A 16,799-nucleotide genomic window follows, 5' to 3' on the forward strand; every position below is an offset into this window, starting at 1 on the left:
TCTGAAGATCTTCGCCCACTCCCAGCTGCACTGGTCGAGCCTTTCACTCAAGAAACAGCGCCTTGAAACCACCTAAATAGGTAAGTGCACGTGCAGCCACAATACTAGTCTTACTGAGGTCTTGCGTACCAACTTCCAGCGGTTCAGGGCCATGGAGGCAGACGTTGCCATTGGACAGAAATTCAGCAATGTCATCACAATGACAAAGGAACAAGAAAGCGTCTTGGAAAGTTTCGTGTGTTTGACTAAATTTGGGGGAAAGCTGTCCCCTTGGGGGGGCAGAGGCTGCGGAGCCGGAGGGATTCTGGCGGCGGAGGGTGGCCATGTGGAGGCCTACGGGGCGGGAACTGGGAGCAGAGAGGGCGGGCGGATAGCGAGAGTGGAGAGGAGGGAGGGGGCGCTGCCGGTGCTGAGAGTGCGGCTCTGGGAGAGCGAGAGAGCGAGAGAATCCCTTGAAGAACAACAGAGGGGGCGAGGGCCGGGAGGGAGGGAGCGGCGGGCAGGCGGGCACCGCTGCCTGGCATGGGACGGTGATCCCCGAGCATGGAGCAGAAGGCGGGCGCCGAGCAGGATGACTGTGTGGATTCCGGCGCCGAGACAGGAGGGTAAGTACCCGAGATGGGGTGGGGGGGTGCTGCATTGTTCTCAGCCTCGGGGCATTGTCGCGCAGGACCTCCCTGGAAGCAGGAGCATGCATGCTGCAGGGAACACAGGGGGGAGTGAAGTGCGCAGGAACAGAGTTGTATGCAGGCGGGGGGGGGCAGGGGAGGTCCCGTTACGCTGTGCTCTCTCGTCCCCGCACAGCGCCAGGGACTGGGCTGGCCGGTCTGTCATCCCTGATGGCTGGGCGTCTGTCAGGCGTGTAAACCTGCACACGGCAGGGGCATGCGGTGCCACCTTAGGTCCCCAGACACCCAGCTGGTGCTCCTCGCCACATAGCGTGCCGTCCCTGCCAGTCCAGCCCCCAGGCGCCTTGGCTTTGTGCAGCAGCGCCTCCGGGGAACGAGCCTCTTAATCACGCGACTGCACTTCAGAGTCTGCAGGTCTGAGGGGAGAAGGGCGCAGATAGACGCTTGGAAGAGGGTGAGGTGGGTACTGTTTCTAGCTGGGGGAGGGCCGCGAAGCGTCCCCTTGCAGGGCTGCGGACTTGTTGCTGCCGCTGTCCGCTCCCCCGAGCAACTGACCGGACCCCCCACACTGCACATGGCCCACAAACCAACTCGTCATCCCAGGCCAGGACGGCGACAGATATGGGTGAAACCAGCACTGCTATTTCTTAGCCTGTATTGCTGACAGCCAAGCACCCTGTCGGGTGGCTGCTGCACATGGCACATCCAGCACTGCGGGCCCTTCCCAGGGAATGCAGCTCGAGCACGCGACACCCGGTGACCTGCTGCCTCCGGTGCCCAGCTAACAGGTTGCAGACGCTTTCTACTGGATCCGGTTGCTGCCAGACACTGTTTAGGATGGTGTACTTTGCTAACCACTACAATGTACACTTTTATTTTACACAAAAGGACACGGATTGACTGCCTGCCTCCAGTCTAAAAAAAAAAACTAACGGTGCAGCTGACTACAGTGCAAACCACGTGCAACTAGAATTTGGACCCGAAGTGGCAGCACTTGGCTATCTTATTCTTTGTGCAACTGTATGCACTCAATGTGCAAAGCTTCCATGCGTGCCCATTAAACGTTTGACCAGTTACAAAGGGCACCATACATGAGTGTGCATTCTGTGGTCTCCCCGTGCCTAGTGTGGTCCCTGGCCTCACATACAGAGTCTGGTTCCTGTAACGTATTAGCCCATGCATGTGTTATTACCGATTTTATTTTAATTTTATTTATTTAGCATTTTTAAAGCACCCACGCAGCCCGCGGGCATCGAGGCGATGTTACAGGAATTGTTTGCTTTACTTACATATTTATAATGCGCTTATATACCCAGAGGTTTCTAAACGCATACACGGGGGTCGAACCTGTGTTGCTCTGTGTCGTCTTGCTTCCAAGGCGAGCACGTTGGATCATCAATAGCGATAACGGTCCCCAGAGCCAGGTGGTGCTAGAGCGAACCCCCATCCCAAAAAAGTCTACAGTGTGGAGCACCACGCGTACTCACCTCCAAATACACAGAAAGTGAAAAGGTTCCAAACATCAGAGTGTTAAACATCAGCGATAGTGCTTTAAGTGGGCAGGTACTTGATGGGTCGGAGTACCCGCAGTTCTTTCTAAGACATATAGCACCGGTACTTCTCAGCATGAAGGCAAATGTTTTAATAGCGGGCTGCTGGCACTTTTCAACAGTAAGCAGGTACGCTGGGATAGTGACTACCCGCGCTTCTGTATTCCCATTCTAAGAAGCACTGATCGAAGACGTGCGTGTTCCAGTAGCGCTGTCAGTGCAGAGAGACTGTCAGTCCCGTTACCCGTACATCCCTTGTGCTACTCCGCGTGTTAATCCTTGCGGCCCTTAGTACCTTATGAGGCAGTCAGGAAAATACATGAAAATAACTCATTGCCACGCCCCTGCCCGGCCGAAAGTTCTAAAGTACCCCTCTTACACGTGGCGGAGTCACTTTTATACCGGCGCCTGCCAGTTGCACCCGACCGAATCCCGTGCATTGACAGTGGACTTGGTGAATATGCCAATTGCAACTGTGTGGTGGAGCCACCGAGAGAGGGGGCTGGGGTGCAGGCAACGCTGCCACTTGCTTGCCATCACCGTGACCTTGTTACCCATCCGACCCGCTTTCAGAAGGGTCAAACCAGAGGCCTTTATTGCGAGCTCCCCCTCCTCCGTGACCTCCCCCCTCCTCTTCCCTCCCTCCCATCAGCGCAACGCTGCTAAGCTCTTCAGAAATAAACAGGCCGTTTTGGTTTCTTTCTTCTTTACGTGTTCGCCTCTTACTGAGCGTCCTCTATATTACCTTTGGGAAATGGAACTATATTTTATTAATGCATGCATATTTTTTTTTAAAACCGCCGAAATGCCGCGTGCATGTTTCCCCTCCCCTTCTGCGTCACTTGTGAAGTGTCTGCTGTCACATTTTTGGGAAGTGTCAGGCAGCTACAAGAAGCTGCCTGCTTAACTTCTGTTTCCTGCACGTGCTGCAACTTGAAGCGAGAGATCAAGTGCTTAGAGGTGATTTACTCTATATTCAGCACTTTAAGTGAAACCTTCAATGATATAAGCGCGGAGAGGGAAGCGGGTCGCACGGGATCAATGCAAGTGACAGGGAGAGAGGCAGCCTGGGAGCTACAGGGGGGGGGGACGGAGTCTCAGGTTATGTGGGTAGTGGGAGGAGGGGGTTAGTTGTTAAGGAGGAGCCATTCCTTGAAGATGGCGATCTTGAGCGCCTTCCTGAAATGCAAAAGTAAGGGGGCTTAATAACGCAATAAGCATACAGACGTCATCTTACACAGGGGTCTACCAATTGTGTTTTTTTGTGTATTTTTTGCAAATTTAGTAGATATTTGAACATATTGTTAAATGCTAATATTTGTTAGGCTTTTCTGTTGATTGAACCAGTGCTGTTTTTTTTTCTTAAATATGTTTGTTTTTTTAGATGTTTTTGTTGTTCATTGTTCTGGTCAACTGTGCTTTGGGGGTGTGTATGTTATGTTATGTTACTTGCCATTAATACAGCGCCTTATATATCATTGGTATGACCTCAAAGCGCTGGTAGGTTGAACGCCCTCGGGAACCGTATGTATGGTCCCGTGCCCACGCCCCAGTCTCTGGATTGCTGTACAGGAAGGATGTGACTATGCTGCATTGCGAGAGGATCACAATAGGCTCACCTCGCTCCTAAATATGTGCAACACAACAGCCTACTCGTTTCCACAGTGCGCACCCCCCGTGTGCCCGCCACCAGGGCATGCATCCAGCCATCTCCGCTTTGCCAGGGCTGCTGCTGCTAATTTCAGAGCGTTCACCTGGGGACCGCAGGTGCCAGGCTACGGAAAGGTATTCATAAATCGTATGTTTGCACTCCCTCTGCGTTGGTGTCCTCGAGAGTGCAGTCATGACGCAGTGCCGTTCCTCACAGGGGTTGTGCATGTGGGCGCGCATGTACAAGGCGCCCCGGAAAGACCAACGTTGCTCAAGCTGCGACCTCTCTAGTTCCAGCCCATTTCCTCTCTGAGCACGTGCCCCTCCCTTCACTCGCATTCAAAAGACCTCTGTGGCATGCCCCTATCCTTCGGACACACATCATGCCCTTTAAGAATGCCCTTTCTCTCTCCTTCATGCACATCAGACTGCTGCTGCCCTGCACGCATCAGACCCCAAGGGGTCGGCACCTTTTACCCCCACACACAGGCAGGGTGGGACTGGGACAAGAAATAGGCCCGGACACCCAAACAAAAGTGGGCCACCCCTCGCCTCACGACCCTTGACCTCTGATATCACCGCAAGTGATGTCATTCGACCCCACCCCAAAGTGACATCCCGGGAAGCGATGAAACGCAACCTTTCCCCGTGACAAAACAGGAAGTGGCATCAAATAGCATTGTTCCTAAGTACACTACGAAAAATATGGTTATGATTTCACTAATATGATATACATTTCATACAAGAATGGATCACCATATGTATCATTAATATCTGTGTGTGTAGATCCATATTGTCAAATTACTGTGTATCCAAGAAGACGTCCAAGGCCAAATGATAATATGTTATTGTATTGCACTTACGCTTAAGCTCTTTTTTATAACACAAATATGCATACAATATCAGCCAAACTGTGTTGGTACTCATTTATCGACCTTAGAAGGATGAAAGGCTGAGATGGTCTTGCTGGGATTCGAACCTGCAGATCACACACACATCGCAGCAGCAAATGCTCAACCCACTGAGCTATCATATTGGCTATAGTAAAATGAGCAATTATTCTGTAGTGGATACCATTAAACTGGTAACTGAGATTTAACAGCAGACCCGTTAAGCTCATCTGTAGGTCTGGTGCAAAGTTGGCCGGATGTCAAGCCTGCATGCATTAACTTTCAGGCTTCAGAGGTTGGCAAAATAGGGAAAGCAGCACACTCACAGGACATCCCATACTCTGAGCACTTGTTACCTCATACATGCAAACAAACATCCTGAACAGCATGCCAGGGAGATGGGAAAGATAGACACATTAAAACAAAGCATTCATTGTGGCGCAATGAAGTCAATGGCCACTTGATGTGCTATGGTCAAATATTTCTACACTGTAGATGCGTTTTTAGACACAAGGATTTTGTCAAGCGACCGAGGACACCGAGATGGAATGTCTTGTCTTGTGATGATCGTAACAGAGACAACAGCAGAAAAAAAAACATGCTATAACTGCAATTTATGAAAAGCAAAATACATAGTCCGAAATGGATGCTTATTCTACTCTAAAATTGGTAGTTTATCACTATTATCACTAATACATATTTATCACTAATACAACAGCACAGCCATTCCAGGGGGCAGCATGTCCACTGGAGTGGGGACACAGTGACAGCCGGCGGCCCCCAGCCCCTCAACTTTGCGTGCTGCAGCAGCATGTAAATGATGCATGCATCATAAGTTATGATGCACACATCATGCATGCAATCAATCATCAAAGCAAGGTAACATGTGTTACCTTGCTTTGATGAATTATGCCGTTACAGGTGGTTTTTTTCACAAAATCTTTCTTTTTTTTCTTCTAATTTTTCTTTTTTCAAACCGGCCCAGGCGTAGTCAGAAACCGGCCATCACTACCCCGGGACGATTTCGGCCCAACCCTGCACACAGGCCCCTGGCATCATGCACTTCCTGAAAACATAAGAGCCACTTACATGTTTCTTCTTAACAAAATAACCCTTCTACCAGTGGTAGAAGTGTACTTAAAAAGTAGTGGAGCTGTGACCCAGGGCTTTTTCCATTGCTGTCACTGAACAAAATCTCAGCACAAAAGTCCTGCTGAGCATCCCCAATTCAGGGTGGTGCGTTAGTCTATCACAAATGGCACAGTGGTTGGCATTGACTAAGTGCGCGTGCTTCTGTAAACATGCCCACATCGCGTTTTCACCAAAAGTGGCGCAGTGGAAATGTGTCCGCTGGTTTCTGTCGCACTGTTTGCGCGCCGCGTCCATTGTTTTATTCTGTGTAGTGCCTCGAAAGACCATCATATTACCTTCTGTCCCTCTATTTCCACTGCACTTCGATACACGATCTTTTTGGCTAACACATTTAATGCATAGACAGGATGTTGCACTTGTGATACTAGTCCTGTGAGGTTGCCTTGTGACAGAGTGTGAGAGAGGCAACACCTTGCATCTCTAGCAGTCATCTGTGGGTTGAAAGGGTCTCTTTTGATTCCAGTTCCCAGCAGCGATGAATCGCTGCGCCATCCTTGCCCATCTTTGCTCAGTACCTTACGGAAATGCAGCAATTAACTTTGCAGCCGCAAGCAATAGAAAAGTGATCTTACATGCGTGACAGGGCTCGAAACTGAGGGGATCTGGGAGCTATGTAGCTCCTGCTTGTAGCCTAGGAGAGCCTGGTTAGCTTGGCACCAATAGCAACCAGGAGCTGTTTTTGGCTCAGCAGGCCAACTGAGGCAAAACAAACACACCTAAGCAGGGGTCGAAATTGGGATTTGTTGACCAGGATCAAAAAGCAGCACTTGGATATAAGGCATCACCCATTAGGCAGGAGCTACTGCTGGGGAACCAGGAGTCACCCATTGCGTTCACCCCTTGGGTTTAGTACATAAAAAAAGGGATTTTAGATTAATACACCACTTATCATACCCACTGGGGAGATCAGTCAACAACGGCACCCCACATCTCCTGGAGTCAGTGGAATTAGTGAGGGGAGCGGGAGAAGGGGCATGTTTGGCAAAAGCAGACATAAAATTGGATGTATACGGTTTGGCCGTGGCACAATTTTTCATGGTCATTTCGGCAGCGAAGCCCATTTTGCCATAGCCAAATCCACCCAAACTAAACCCCCGCTACCCTCAAAGGCCATCACTACCAAACATGGGAAGCGGGGGACACACCCGCAACCCCGCTCCTCATGTTTGGTAGTGATTACCCAAATTGATTGTTTCCCAATGATCGACTAGCACTGGCCGAATTCAACCAGATTTACCATACAGTCAATTGGAAATTATCCATTTGGGTACTACCCACAAAATCAGTCTTCCAGCTCCTCCCGGTGAACAAAGCATCACACCCATGGCTATGTTTTCAGGTAGAGGGAAGCTACTACTACGACAAATGCCTGCCCATGGGGTGCGCAATTTCATGTTCTTATTTTGAGAAACTAAGCTTGTTTATTGAATGGGCACTCACTAGATTGATGCCAGAAGCACGGGTAGTGCATTACCTGGATGATTTTGTATTTGTGGTGCCACAGCATTCAGACGATTGCAAAAAAAAAACTCTAGAACAATTCATAGAGCTGACAAAAGAATGGGGCATCCCGCTAGCTCAGGAAAAAACGGCAGGGCAGAACAGGCAATACAGTTTTTAGGTATAGAGATCGATTCCAAAAAAGGTGTGTGCCGCTTCCCGAGGGACAGGTAAACAGAGTTAGTCACCACCATCACGTGTCTAAAAAGGAAGGATAAGGCTACAGTGAGGGAACTTCAGACCCTAGCAGGGAAGTGGAATTTTGCAGGGAGGGTAATACCACAAGGAAGGGTATTTCAAAGGAACATAGAACTCAGGACAAAGGGAGCCACACAGCGGCACCACAGGGTCAGGCTGGGCGCAGGGATCAAGAAGGACCTAACAATATGAGAAGAGTTTCTAGGAACTTTCAATGGCCCGGTTATCTGGCTTATGCCTATCAACCAGGACAATAAAAGAATAGTATAGACCAATGCAGCAGGAGCTAGCGGTTTTGGCAATACTGGGGATTAAATGGTGCACAGAGAAATGGCCAGAGAGTTGGCAGAGCATGGAGTGGACCAGGAATATTTCACTGCTGGAACTTTTCTCTATATGGGTAGCAGTATGTGTCTGGCACAAGGAGCTGCAGAACAAAGAAAGAGGTGGCTGTGTGGTCCTGTAACAATGGCAGTAGTTCAGGCGTTTAACAAAGGGAGCGGATCATGCCCATTGGTGTTGGAAACACTAAGAGCCAAAAAGTCGAAAGCATTAAAAATTAACATCGTGTTACGAGCCAGGCATATCGCCGGCCAAGTGAATGATGTCACTGACGCCGTGTCTCGTTCACAGTGGGGGGCTTTCAAACGTCTAAGACCGGATGCAGAGCAACAAAGGGTGGCCACACCAGAGGAGACATCGGAAGTGCTGGACAACCAGCAAAAAAAGGAGACCACGGCCCAATTGAGGGCACTGCAAAAAGAGGAAGCGCAGGAGAAAAGCCAGAGGTCCCAGGGAAATTGTGAAGGAACTCGCTAAGAACGCTTTGGCCCAAAAGACGGGTACGGAGTATGAAAAACACCTGCAAAAAGTGAAAGAAGATTGTGGGGAAAAGAAACTAAGTAAACGTAACAGCCAGCGATATTGGCAATTTTGTGGAATGGGCATTTACTCAGGGGAAGAGAAAAGGTTGGGCAGCAACACACTTTGCAGCAGTGACATATGCAGTAAAGATAGCCGTGGGGGGGCCTGACCCAACAAATGGGCCATTGATAAAATATGCAATGAAAGGATGGGCCAAGCTCGATGGGACCAGGCCAGACAGAAGGAGGCCACTGAACTTTGGGAGGTTGATCTGCTTATTGGAGGCGCTCGAGAGAACATGCACCAGTAGCTATGAGACAACATGGTTCGGGTCAGCATTTGCGCGGGCCTACTTCGGGGCTTTAAGAATAGGAGATCTGGTAGCACGGAACACAATGATAGGGGATGGGTTGGCCCTTAGGGGCATTAGCTTGGGGGAAGAAACCATGACGATGTTGCTAAGAAAATCCAAGACCGATCAAGTGGGCAAGGGGAGAGCAATTAGCCTACAAAGTATCAGAGGGAAGGGCCACTGCCCCAGATGCATCCCGCAGGAGTTCCTAAAAAGAAAGCCAAACCAGGAGAGACAATATCTGATACACGAGAACGGGGAGGCACTCAGCAGGTACCAATTCCAAGCAGTATTAAAAAAGGTATTTGGGAAAGAAGGGTGGAATCCAGCAGAGTTTGGGACACACTCCTTTTGGATAGGGGCAGCAACTTCCTCCTGGGCCAGGGGCATGGGTGCCAAAGGAATCAAAAAAATAGGTGGATCAAAATCCAATTGTTTTAAGAAATGTTTAAGGGAAGAACTAATGTACTGCATGTTCTCCCTTGCACATGAAGGCCCATAGAGATCAGCATGGATAGTAGCCCATTTGTTTGTGTCCCGGGCAGGGCGATTAATGGAAGACGTAAAGGAAGGCTTGCAGTTTCCAGAAACAATTACCTCATGGTGGAGGACGCCAGGGATGCGCTGGGAAGGTATTCACGAGAGGCTGTCTGATCTAATAGGTTTCAGAAACCCGCCAGAATATTTGGTGATACATTTGGGGGGCAGCGATTTAACACGGATGGGTAGGGGCCAATTACAGAGAGACATGTGCGATTCACTGTACAGCATAGCCCCATGCTGGAGGGAAAGAGAGGTATTTCTAGCAGAGGTAGTGCCAAGAAGGAAATGGCATGCAGCAGAATGCAGGAAGGCGGTCGAGACGTCAAGTCAAGGCGAAAACTTAACAAAGCACTTGAGAAGTTTTGCAGAAGCACAGGGTTACATTTCATCAGACACGGGTTGTCCCAAAACAATCCAGACCTGTTCCACCATGACGGGGTGCACCTATCAGCAAAGGGGATGAGGGTGTTTATGGATAGCATATTTTGGGCCCTGGCAGATCGGGATGGCGATAAGGGTACTTTTGGGAGAACCTAAATGGTTGAGGCTCCCACTCAGGTGTGGCGGCACGTGTCCATGGGAAAATGGCAGTTGTTTTGAGAAAGAGGCACCAGTCAAGTAGAAAAGAGGAAAAACGGATGGGGCAGAGGTCCAGCTTGCATAAACGCAAACGAAGGACTTGCCAACAGCTCGAAGAACATTGGAGAGGCAACAAACAAAGAGCAAGGACGAGCGCTGAAAGAACGCTAGGGCTGGTTGAGGGCATCACTCCCCTAGGACGCAAGGTGTCAAGAAGCACACCGTTGTTGATTTTGTGGGTTTTCTGAATATTGTTTTAAATAATAAAAGCCTATGGTCAATTTTGACTTCACACAAAGGAAGGACGGAGTGTTTTTATTGTGTTAGGTTATACAAGTCCAGAGAGCAAGGGTGCCTGCGCTCAGAGCCGGTCTTAGGAGGGGGCGAGCCGGGCGACCGCCCGTGGTGCCACGTCCCCCAGGGCGCCTTTTGCCCCTGCCACGCCAGCTCGGGGGAGTCTTTCAAGGGCTCCCCCGAGCTGGCGTTGTGGGACAAGGCGCAGCAGGCGGCCTTTTACTGTAAAAGGTGCCCGCGTGGTGGGTGCATTTAAATGCGCCCCTCCGCCGTGGACACTTTTCACAAGAAAGGGCGCCATTAGCCCCCCACCACGCCAGCTCCGCGGAGTCTTTCAAGCGCTCCCCCGAGCTGGCATGGTGGCAGAAGGTGTGGCAGGCGCCTCATTGTCATTGAATGAACCCGCGATGGCGGGTTCATTCAATGACATTGGGGTGCTAACGGCACCTATAAAATAAAAAAATAAAAAGTTGCCCATCCTGGCCCCGCCCCCTTCCGCCCCGCCCCCTGTTAACCAGGGGGGCGCGGTGGGCGAGGGGGGGGCGCGCCAGTTCGCCCAGAGCGCTGCTGCCCTTAAAGCCGGCCCTGCCTGCGCTACTCGTCCTAAGAGGAGAGCGTCGAGTTCAGCCTTTGACTTCTAAGACAATTTGGTTCACATGCATAGTGCACCCACAGCGTACACGCGGGTGCAAGGAGAATGTCCACGCCATGTCATAACTTGTCAGTCAAAGAACACTGTGGCACATTGCTAGGGAGAGAAACATGGGCCACCTCAAAGCTCAACAATGAGCCTTCCAGCACTTGAAGAGCACTTTTTCGAGTGTCTTAAATTTGACACTATCACTGTCAGAAAATGTATCACCATCTAAAGTAGAGCCCACCTGCCCAATCAAAATCAGGCCTTTGGTGTTTCTGGGGAGCGATGAAGATACACTCACTTCTCGAGGGCAGCAGAACAGTATGGGCTCTTTTTCGACCCGCAATATGCCTGCCTGTCGCCAGCAGTGATAGGACAAGTGCTGATATTCTGATGAAGAACTACTGTCTCATGCATGTATTAAACGAAAAAAGCCTGTCAGTGCATATCTGATTTCAGGATCTTAGCATCACATCCCAACCATCACCCAGCACTAAAACTGACAAAGGCAAAGGATTTGCGTTCTGACGTGGCCGCCTTCTTAATCCTAGGCCAAGGAACTGATGAGGCAGCCTGCAACAAAGCCCAGGCTTTGTTTAGTCTTCCTTTTGGTTTGGCTCTGGTAAATATTTGTAGCGCTTGCACCAGAAGATTGCGGAAACCATTGTTACAGAAGAGAGAGAGGAAGTGGGGGTTCTGCTGCACTGAGAATCTCTGGATGGCATTGCAATCGGCAAAGCCACGGCATGGAAATGCTAAATCACGAAAGTTTATTTTTTCCAAACTCCTCCCCCGTACTACCCAATGAGGTGTGCCCTAGCAATATTTGCTCCAATCAGCAGCTTTGTAAGAAGGAAGTCGGATGCTGGGTTTTCCATTTCCCAGCCGCGCATTTATTTATAAGTTTGCGATATTTGGATATTTTGCGCTAGTTTGTTTAAAATTGGGCTATTTTGGGCTACTTTCAATAGTAGATCTGTTTTCTTAGTCCTCTAAAGGATGCCTCTCTAAAACGCCCATCCACCCCATGCCTACTCTGCCCTCTCTACCCCTACCCCCACTCTCTGCCCCCACCCACCACAGTCCCCATCTCTCTACCCCCACCCACCCCACACCTGCATGTGCTGGTTGGGTTTTGATTAGGCTATATTGGGCTACTTTGAACAAGTCCTCCTGGGGCTGCTTTGTTCTTTGTTTTCTGACTCGAACCAACTACCCCCACCCACCCATCATAAACCCACTCTATACCCTCACCCACCCTACCCCCACTCTCTCTACCCCAACACTATCACCATACCCTCTCTCTCTAAGCCCCCAACCTACCCCCACACTGTACCTCAGCCACCCAACCCCACTCTCTCTACACCTACTCTTTCTACCCCTACCCTCAACCATCCCATCCTCAACCACCCACTGCCAATCTCTCTAACCGCCACCCACCCCAACCACTCTATGTAATCCCTCCCCACTGTCTGTACACCCACCCACCCTACCACCACTGTCTCTACTCCCACCCACCAAGCCTAACCCCCCACTCTCTACCCCACCCACCCATCCTAACCTCACTCTCTCTTTCCAACCTACCCTCTACCCACCCTAACCCCATTCTCTCTTTACCCCAGCCCCATTTCTCTACCCTTACCCACCCTAACACTCTCACTTTATTTCTTACTCCCTCACCCTTTCTCGCTCATATTTCCTCTTGCTCATAATCAATGGCACCCTCTCTGAATTGTTTCCTCCCTTGCTCTATTCTCCATCTAATTCTATTGCACACATGCACCCCTTATCGCATCCTTCTTTAACACTCTCCTCCTTGCACCCTGGTGCCTAGAAATACAAAATGCAAAGAACAGCAGTAAACGCCATAACGATTGGCTTTGCCAATGCTTGTCTTAAAATGTGATTGCCGAGCATACCATGGGAACATTAGGTTCACAAGATGTCAAATCTGTGGTGTTATGGAAGGATTACCAGGTGCTTTCCCAAATACCTCTGCCGGTGCCAGCTAAGCCAATCAACCTCTCGTCACCTCCTCTGGTGACGAGAAATGATAGTGTCCTCTTCCAAGCTGGCCGCAGAGCATAAACTGTGAAGTTCCTGTACTAACTCAAGTCATGTTCTGTCTGACGGTAAGAATGCAGATTACAAGGTGGCAGGGTCTTGAGGCAGTGTGGAGAAGACGGACTTCCGCTGGCATCGACCGGTTGGGGCACGAAAGTAAAGGATGCATGACCAGTGAAAGAAAAAGGAAGAGGTCACAAGAGATACAGAGTTTAAGGACTTGTAAGAGCATGGGATTGGTTAAGTGAAAGTCACGTGTTTGTGGCACACCAATCAAGCATGAACTACCAAAGACTCAAACAATGTTGGTATATGTAGTTTCGCTTTGTTGTATATTATATTGTTTCCTTTAATATGCTGCTCGAGAAGTATAGTTTGGCGAAAGCATAATGTTTGTGCACCCAAACCTATTTTGCTCTTTACCTACCTGTAACTGCATATTTTTTGAAGTAGCACCCGCACTATGAGTTCTGGCTTTCTTACCTACCTGTAACTGCATGTTTTGATGTAGCACCCCGTACCAAGAGGCATGGCTTTCCAAATTGTGCACACAAACTTATGCCTGTTAGTAACCACTGTAACCCCTTTGTTAAGCAAAACTATTAATGTAATGACTGTAACCTTCTACCGCTGTAAGTAACCACTGTAACCACTTTCGTAAGCAAAAAGCGCCTAGTTGCCTCTGGGTTACATGCGTTATAATAATGACAAGTAAAATAAACCTCTGCAGTGGCTCTGGAAACTCGCATCCGTGCCTAACTTAACTCTAGCATCTGTTCAACTAAATCACTCTAGTTCCAACTCTCAAACTCCAAGAGCCATGCGGCCTGCCAGTAAACTTAGTGCTGACCGCAGTAGGGGCATGGCGCAAGGTTCAAGGGGTCAGTTCTTGTCGAAAAAGGGTTCAACACATTTCGGCAGCCAAACTCAGTTTGAGGTCTTCTCGTGACTATTTTGTAACAATGATGTGCAGCATGCACGTCATGACGTAAATTACACGTCTTCACAGATAGGTCATATGAAGTTTCCAGGATGCAGGTGATTGGTGAGGCTTCCCCCGCGTCACTTACTGGTGCTTGGCGTTCAATGGGTGTGCCCCCCAATTGAGCCGATGCACAGAACCTGCTGCACTCCGCCCACTCCCTGACTCTAGGTACCCTGCACGTGACACATGAGCAGAAAGGCCAGTGCAGGTGTGTGCGGCCTACCACCTGAAGCCCAACGACCTGCAAGAGTTGCCAAGGCAAAGGGTGAGCGAATCTTGGCGGGGTTGTAAAGTTGAATGAAAGGTGGATTAGGTATGTGTGTGGAGTGCATGGGAATGTGGCCTAATGGCAGCAGTGGGCTTTCTATGCCTCAGAAGATGCCATTCCACTGCCTAGTTGAAATATAACATTGATTTAATGCTCAGGGGTCACCTTTGCGTCAAAACTAAAAAAGACATCGGCCCTCATTACGACCCTGGCGGAGATCCATGGTGCAATTTGCACCATGGACCATGGCGCAGAGCTGCCAACTCCGCCATGGGGGTTGGCGGACTTACCGCCCCATTCCGACCTTGGCGGGGCGGTAAGTCCCCAATCCCCATTTACCCTTCCCCATTCCCATTTTTGCCCCATAGGGTATAATGGGAGTGGGGAAGGCGTTAATTACGCCACCGTAGATTACGGTGGCGTAATTAACGAGAGGACCCGTAGCGCCATGGATTTTTCCGCCCGGAAAATCCGGGCGTAAAAATCACCATGGCGCTACGGAAAGTCCTAATCTGGCGGAGAGGTACGCCATGCATTACGCTGGCGTAAACCCCTCTCCGCCAGGGTCGTAATGAGGGCCATCTACACTTATTGTTATGAAAAAGAATGCGCAGGTTTATTAAGCCAGACCAGCTGTGAACTGAGCACTGTAAAATGTTCCTCAGCAAAGGAGAACATGCATGTGTACGATGTAGGTGTATTCAATGCAGTGGGATGAGGTGGTCTCTGCTTTCCATGCTGCATATGAGTTTAGGGTGTGCTGTTGCTCATCTCACCGGCTCCCTTCAGATCAATTCTTTCTACTTGAAGAGGGAGATTGATGGAGAAAAGCACCCACCGCTATCCGTATCCACCCTGACAGCGTCTACCGTGCAGCATCCTCAACAGGAACCTTCGTCAACAAAAGCTACAAAAGGTAAAGTTTGAAAAATACAGGGAAAGAAATAAAATAGGAATCGAAAATCTGAGAACAACCGATTACCTTTTTGGGGACTGGGAAGGGAGTTAAACCCCACTGAGGATCCAATATGCAGGACACGTGCAGACTTGAAATCCGCTGCTGCACAAAGCAAAGGACCAGAAAACGAGCCTTCGCTTGCTACGCCACAAGAACACGGAAGCTCCTCCCCGTCAGCATCAGACTCGCCCCCCACGCTCCTACAATTCAGAAAAGAACTCTCCTCCTTAACACCTAGGCCATCACATCACCGCTCCCGCCTCCTGACTCGCTAGATGCTGCCCGACCCTCTCCTCCACGCCACCCAGTGCAGCTGTACCCATCCTCTGTGCCCCTCTGTATCCTAGCCCTGCTGTATATCTGTTCTGTTGTTACCTCTATAAAGCCCTCTGTTATGTATCTGTATTGTTGAATACCTCTGTAAAGCGCTCCGTTGCTTCTCCAAACTTGGTCTGCGCTCAATAATTACCATAGCAATAATAATAATATGCATTTTACTGCGCCTCCCGGACACTCTTTTGATCTGAATTCCCCAAATACGCATAGAAAATCCCCAAAGAAGACTTTAATGCTGATATCCTATCCTGCCACACTAGTGATACTCAAGCAGTCTGATCTCCTGTCAATCCCACTCTGAAAACACTCTACTCGTGACGGCTAAATGAGTCGACACACTCCGAACATCTGATGCCTTACATTCAAGAGTGTGACATTTCAAGCACCTTGTTGGGCAAGAAATTGATTTTCCCGCCAGGTGTCAGCCTGTTCCACAAAAGGACTACGGCCGCCAACGCTTGCTTTTCCACGGCCCCCTCTGTGGAATTTTATTTTTATAGGGGTGCAAATAAGGTACAGGAAACCGAGTGACACTCATTGTATGTGTCTTTTCACCCCCCTACTACAAAACAAGTGATAACGGTGGCCGCCACGTGCGCGTGTGGTGACCAACATGACAACGAGCTCCTATGGGTTGCCCCCGAGGTTCGGAAGGCAGGCAGGATCCATAGGGATAGAAGCCTTTCAGCCGCATCACATCAGATGTGGATGGAGCAAGGGCAAGAGCGAAAGCAGAGTTCCCGCTCCTCGCCCCAGCTCTGTGCAGGGAATGCCACGAGAATGTTCCGGAAGCTACTGAACAGACACCGCGTGTCTCCGCCCGTTAATTACGTTCCTGCCCATTGTGTGCAGTCTTCAAAATGAGGCCCTTACTAAGTTCAGGGTAAGATCAGAAGAGCGTGTCTTTGGACATCAATGTGTGAGGGTCTTTATGTTTGTGAACGGTGGATAGCACAGGGGCAACTTGCTGGCCCCGGAAGCAAGAGCACGCAGAACAACAGAGGCGTTCTTACAGAAGCACGTTATAAAAATTCAATTAATTAAAAGACAGTCAAAAGGTAATTTCACACGGTAGCGTTTTGGTTTTTGTCGAAATGTGGCCCAACTATTCTTTGATGCTATGGGTGCATGCAGAGCAACAGAGGTTCGAATCTAGGATCCGCGCTTAGAAACCAAACTCAGGTATTAAGCTAAGCGCGTTATAAAAAATCTATTAAATAAAATAGTCAAAAGGTAATTTCGCAGGGTAGTCTTTTGTTTGTTATAATGGGTCAAGTATTCTTTGATGCTATGTCTGTCATATTTTGTGTATGTAAATCTCAAGATGGGATGCCAGTGATCTGTGTTCAT

General features: G+C 49.4%; 1 protein-coding gene across 3 annotated transcripts in view; it reads left to right on the top strand.

The window, feature by feature from the left end:
- The first annotated feature begins 468 nt into the window (after positions 1–468).
- FAM124A (family with sequence similarity 124 member A) overlaps positions 469–16,799 on the top strand; it is a 383,431-nt gene continuing 367,100 nt past the window's right edge. The window contains exon 1 of one of the 3 annotated variants that reach the window (XM_069640027.1): positions 469–605. In XM_069640027.1, the coding sequence (XP_069496128.1) occupies positions 544–605 (62 nt within the window). In that variant the 5' untranslated portion in view covers positions 469–543. Of the gene's footprint in view, positions 606–899; positions 1,089–16,799 lie in introns of those variants that run through there. The other 2 variants (XM_069640028.1, XM_069640029.1) reach the window with 2 other exon arrangements.

Source organism: Ambystoma mexicanum, chromosome 7q (assembly GCF_040938575.1).
Source record: "Ambystoma mexicanum isolate Mex_15411 chromosome 7q, UKY_AmexF1_1, whole genome shotgun sequence".
NCBI classification, from domain to species: domain Eukaryota; kingdom Metazoa; phylum Chordata; class Amphibia; order Caudata; family Ambystomatidae; genus Ambystoma; species Ambystoma mexicanum.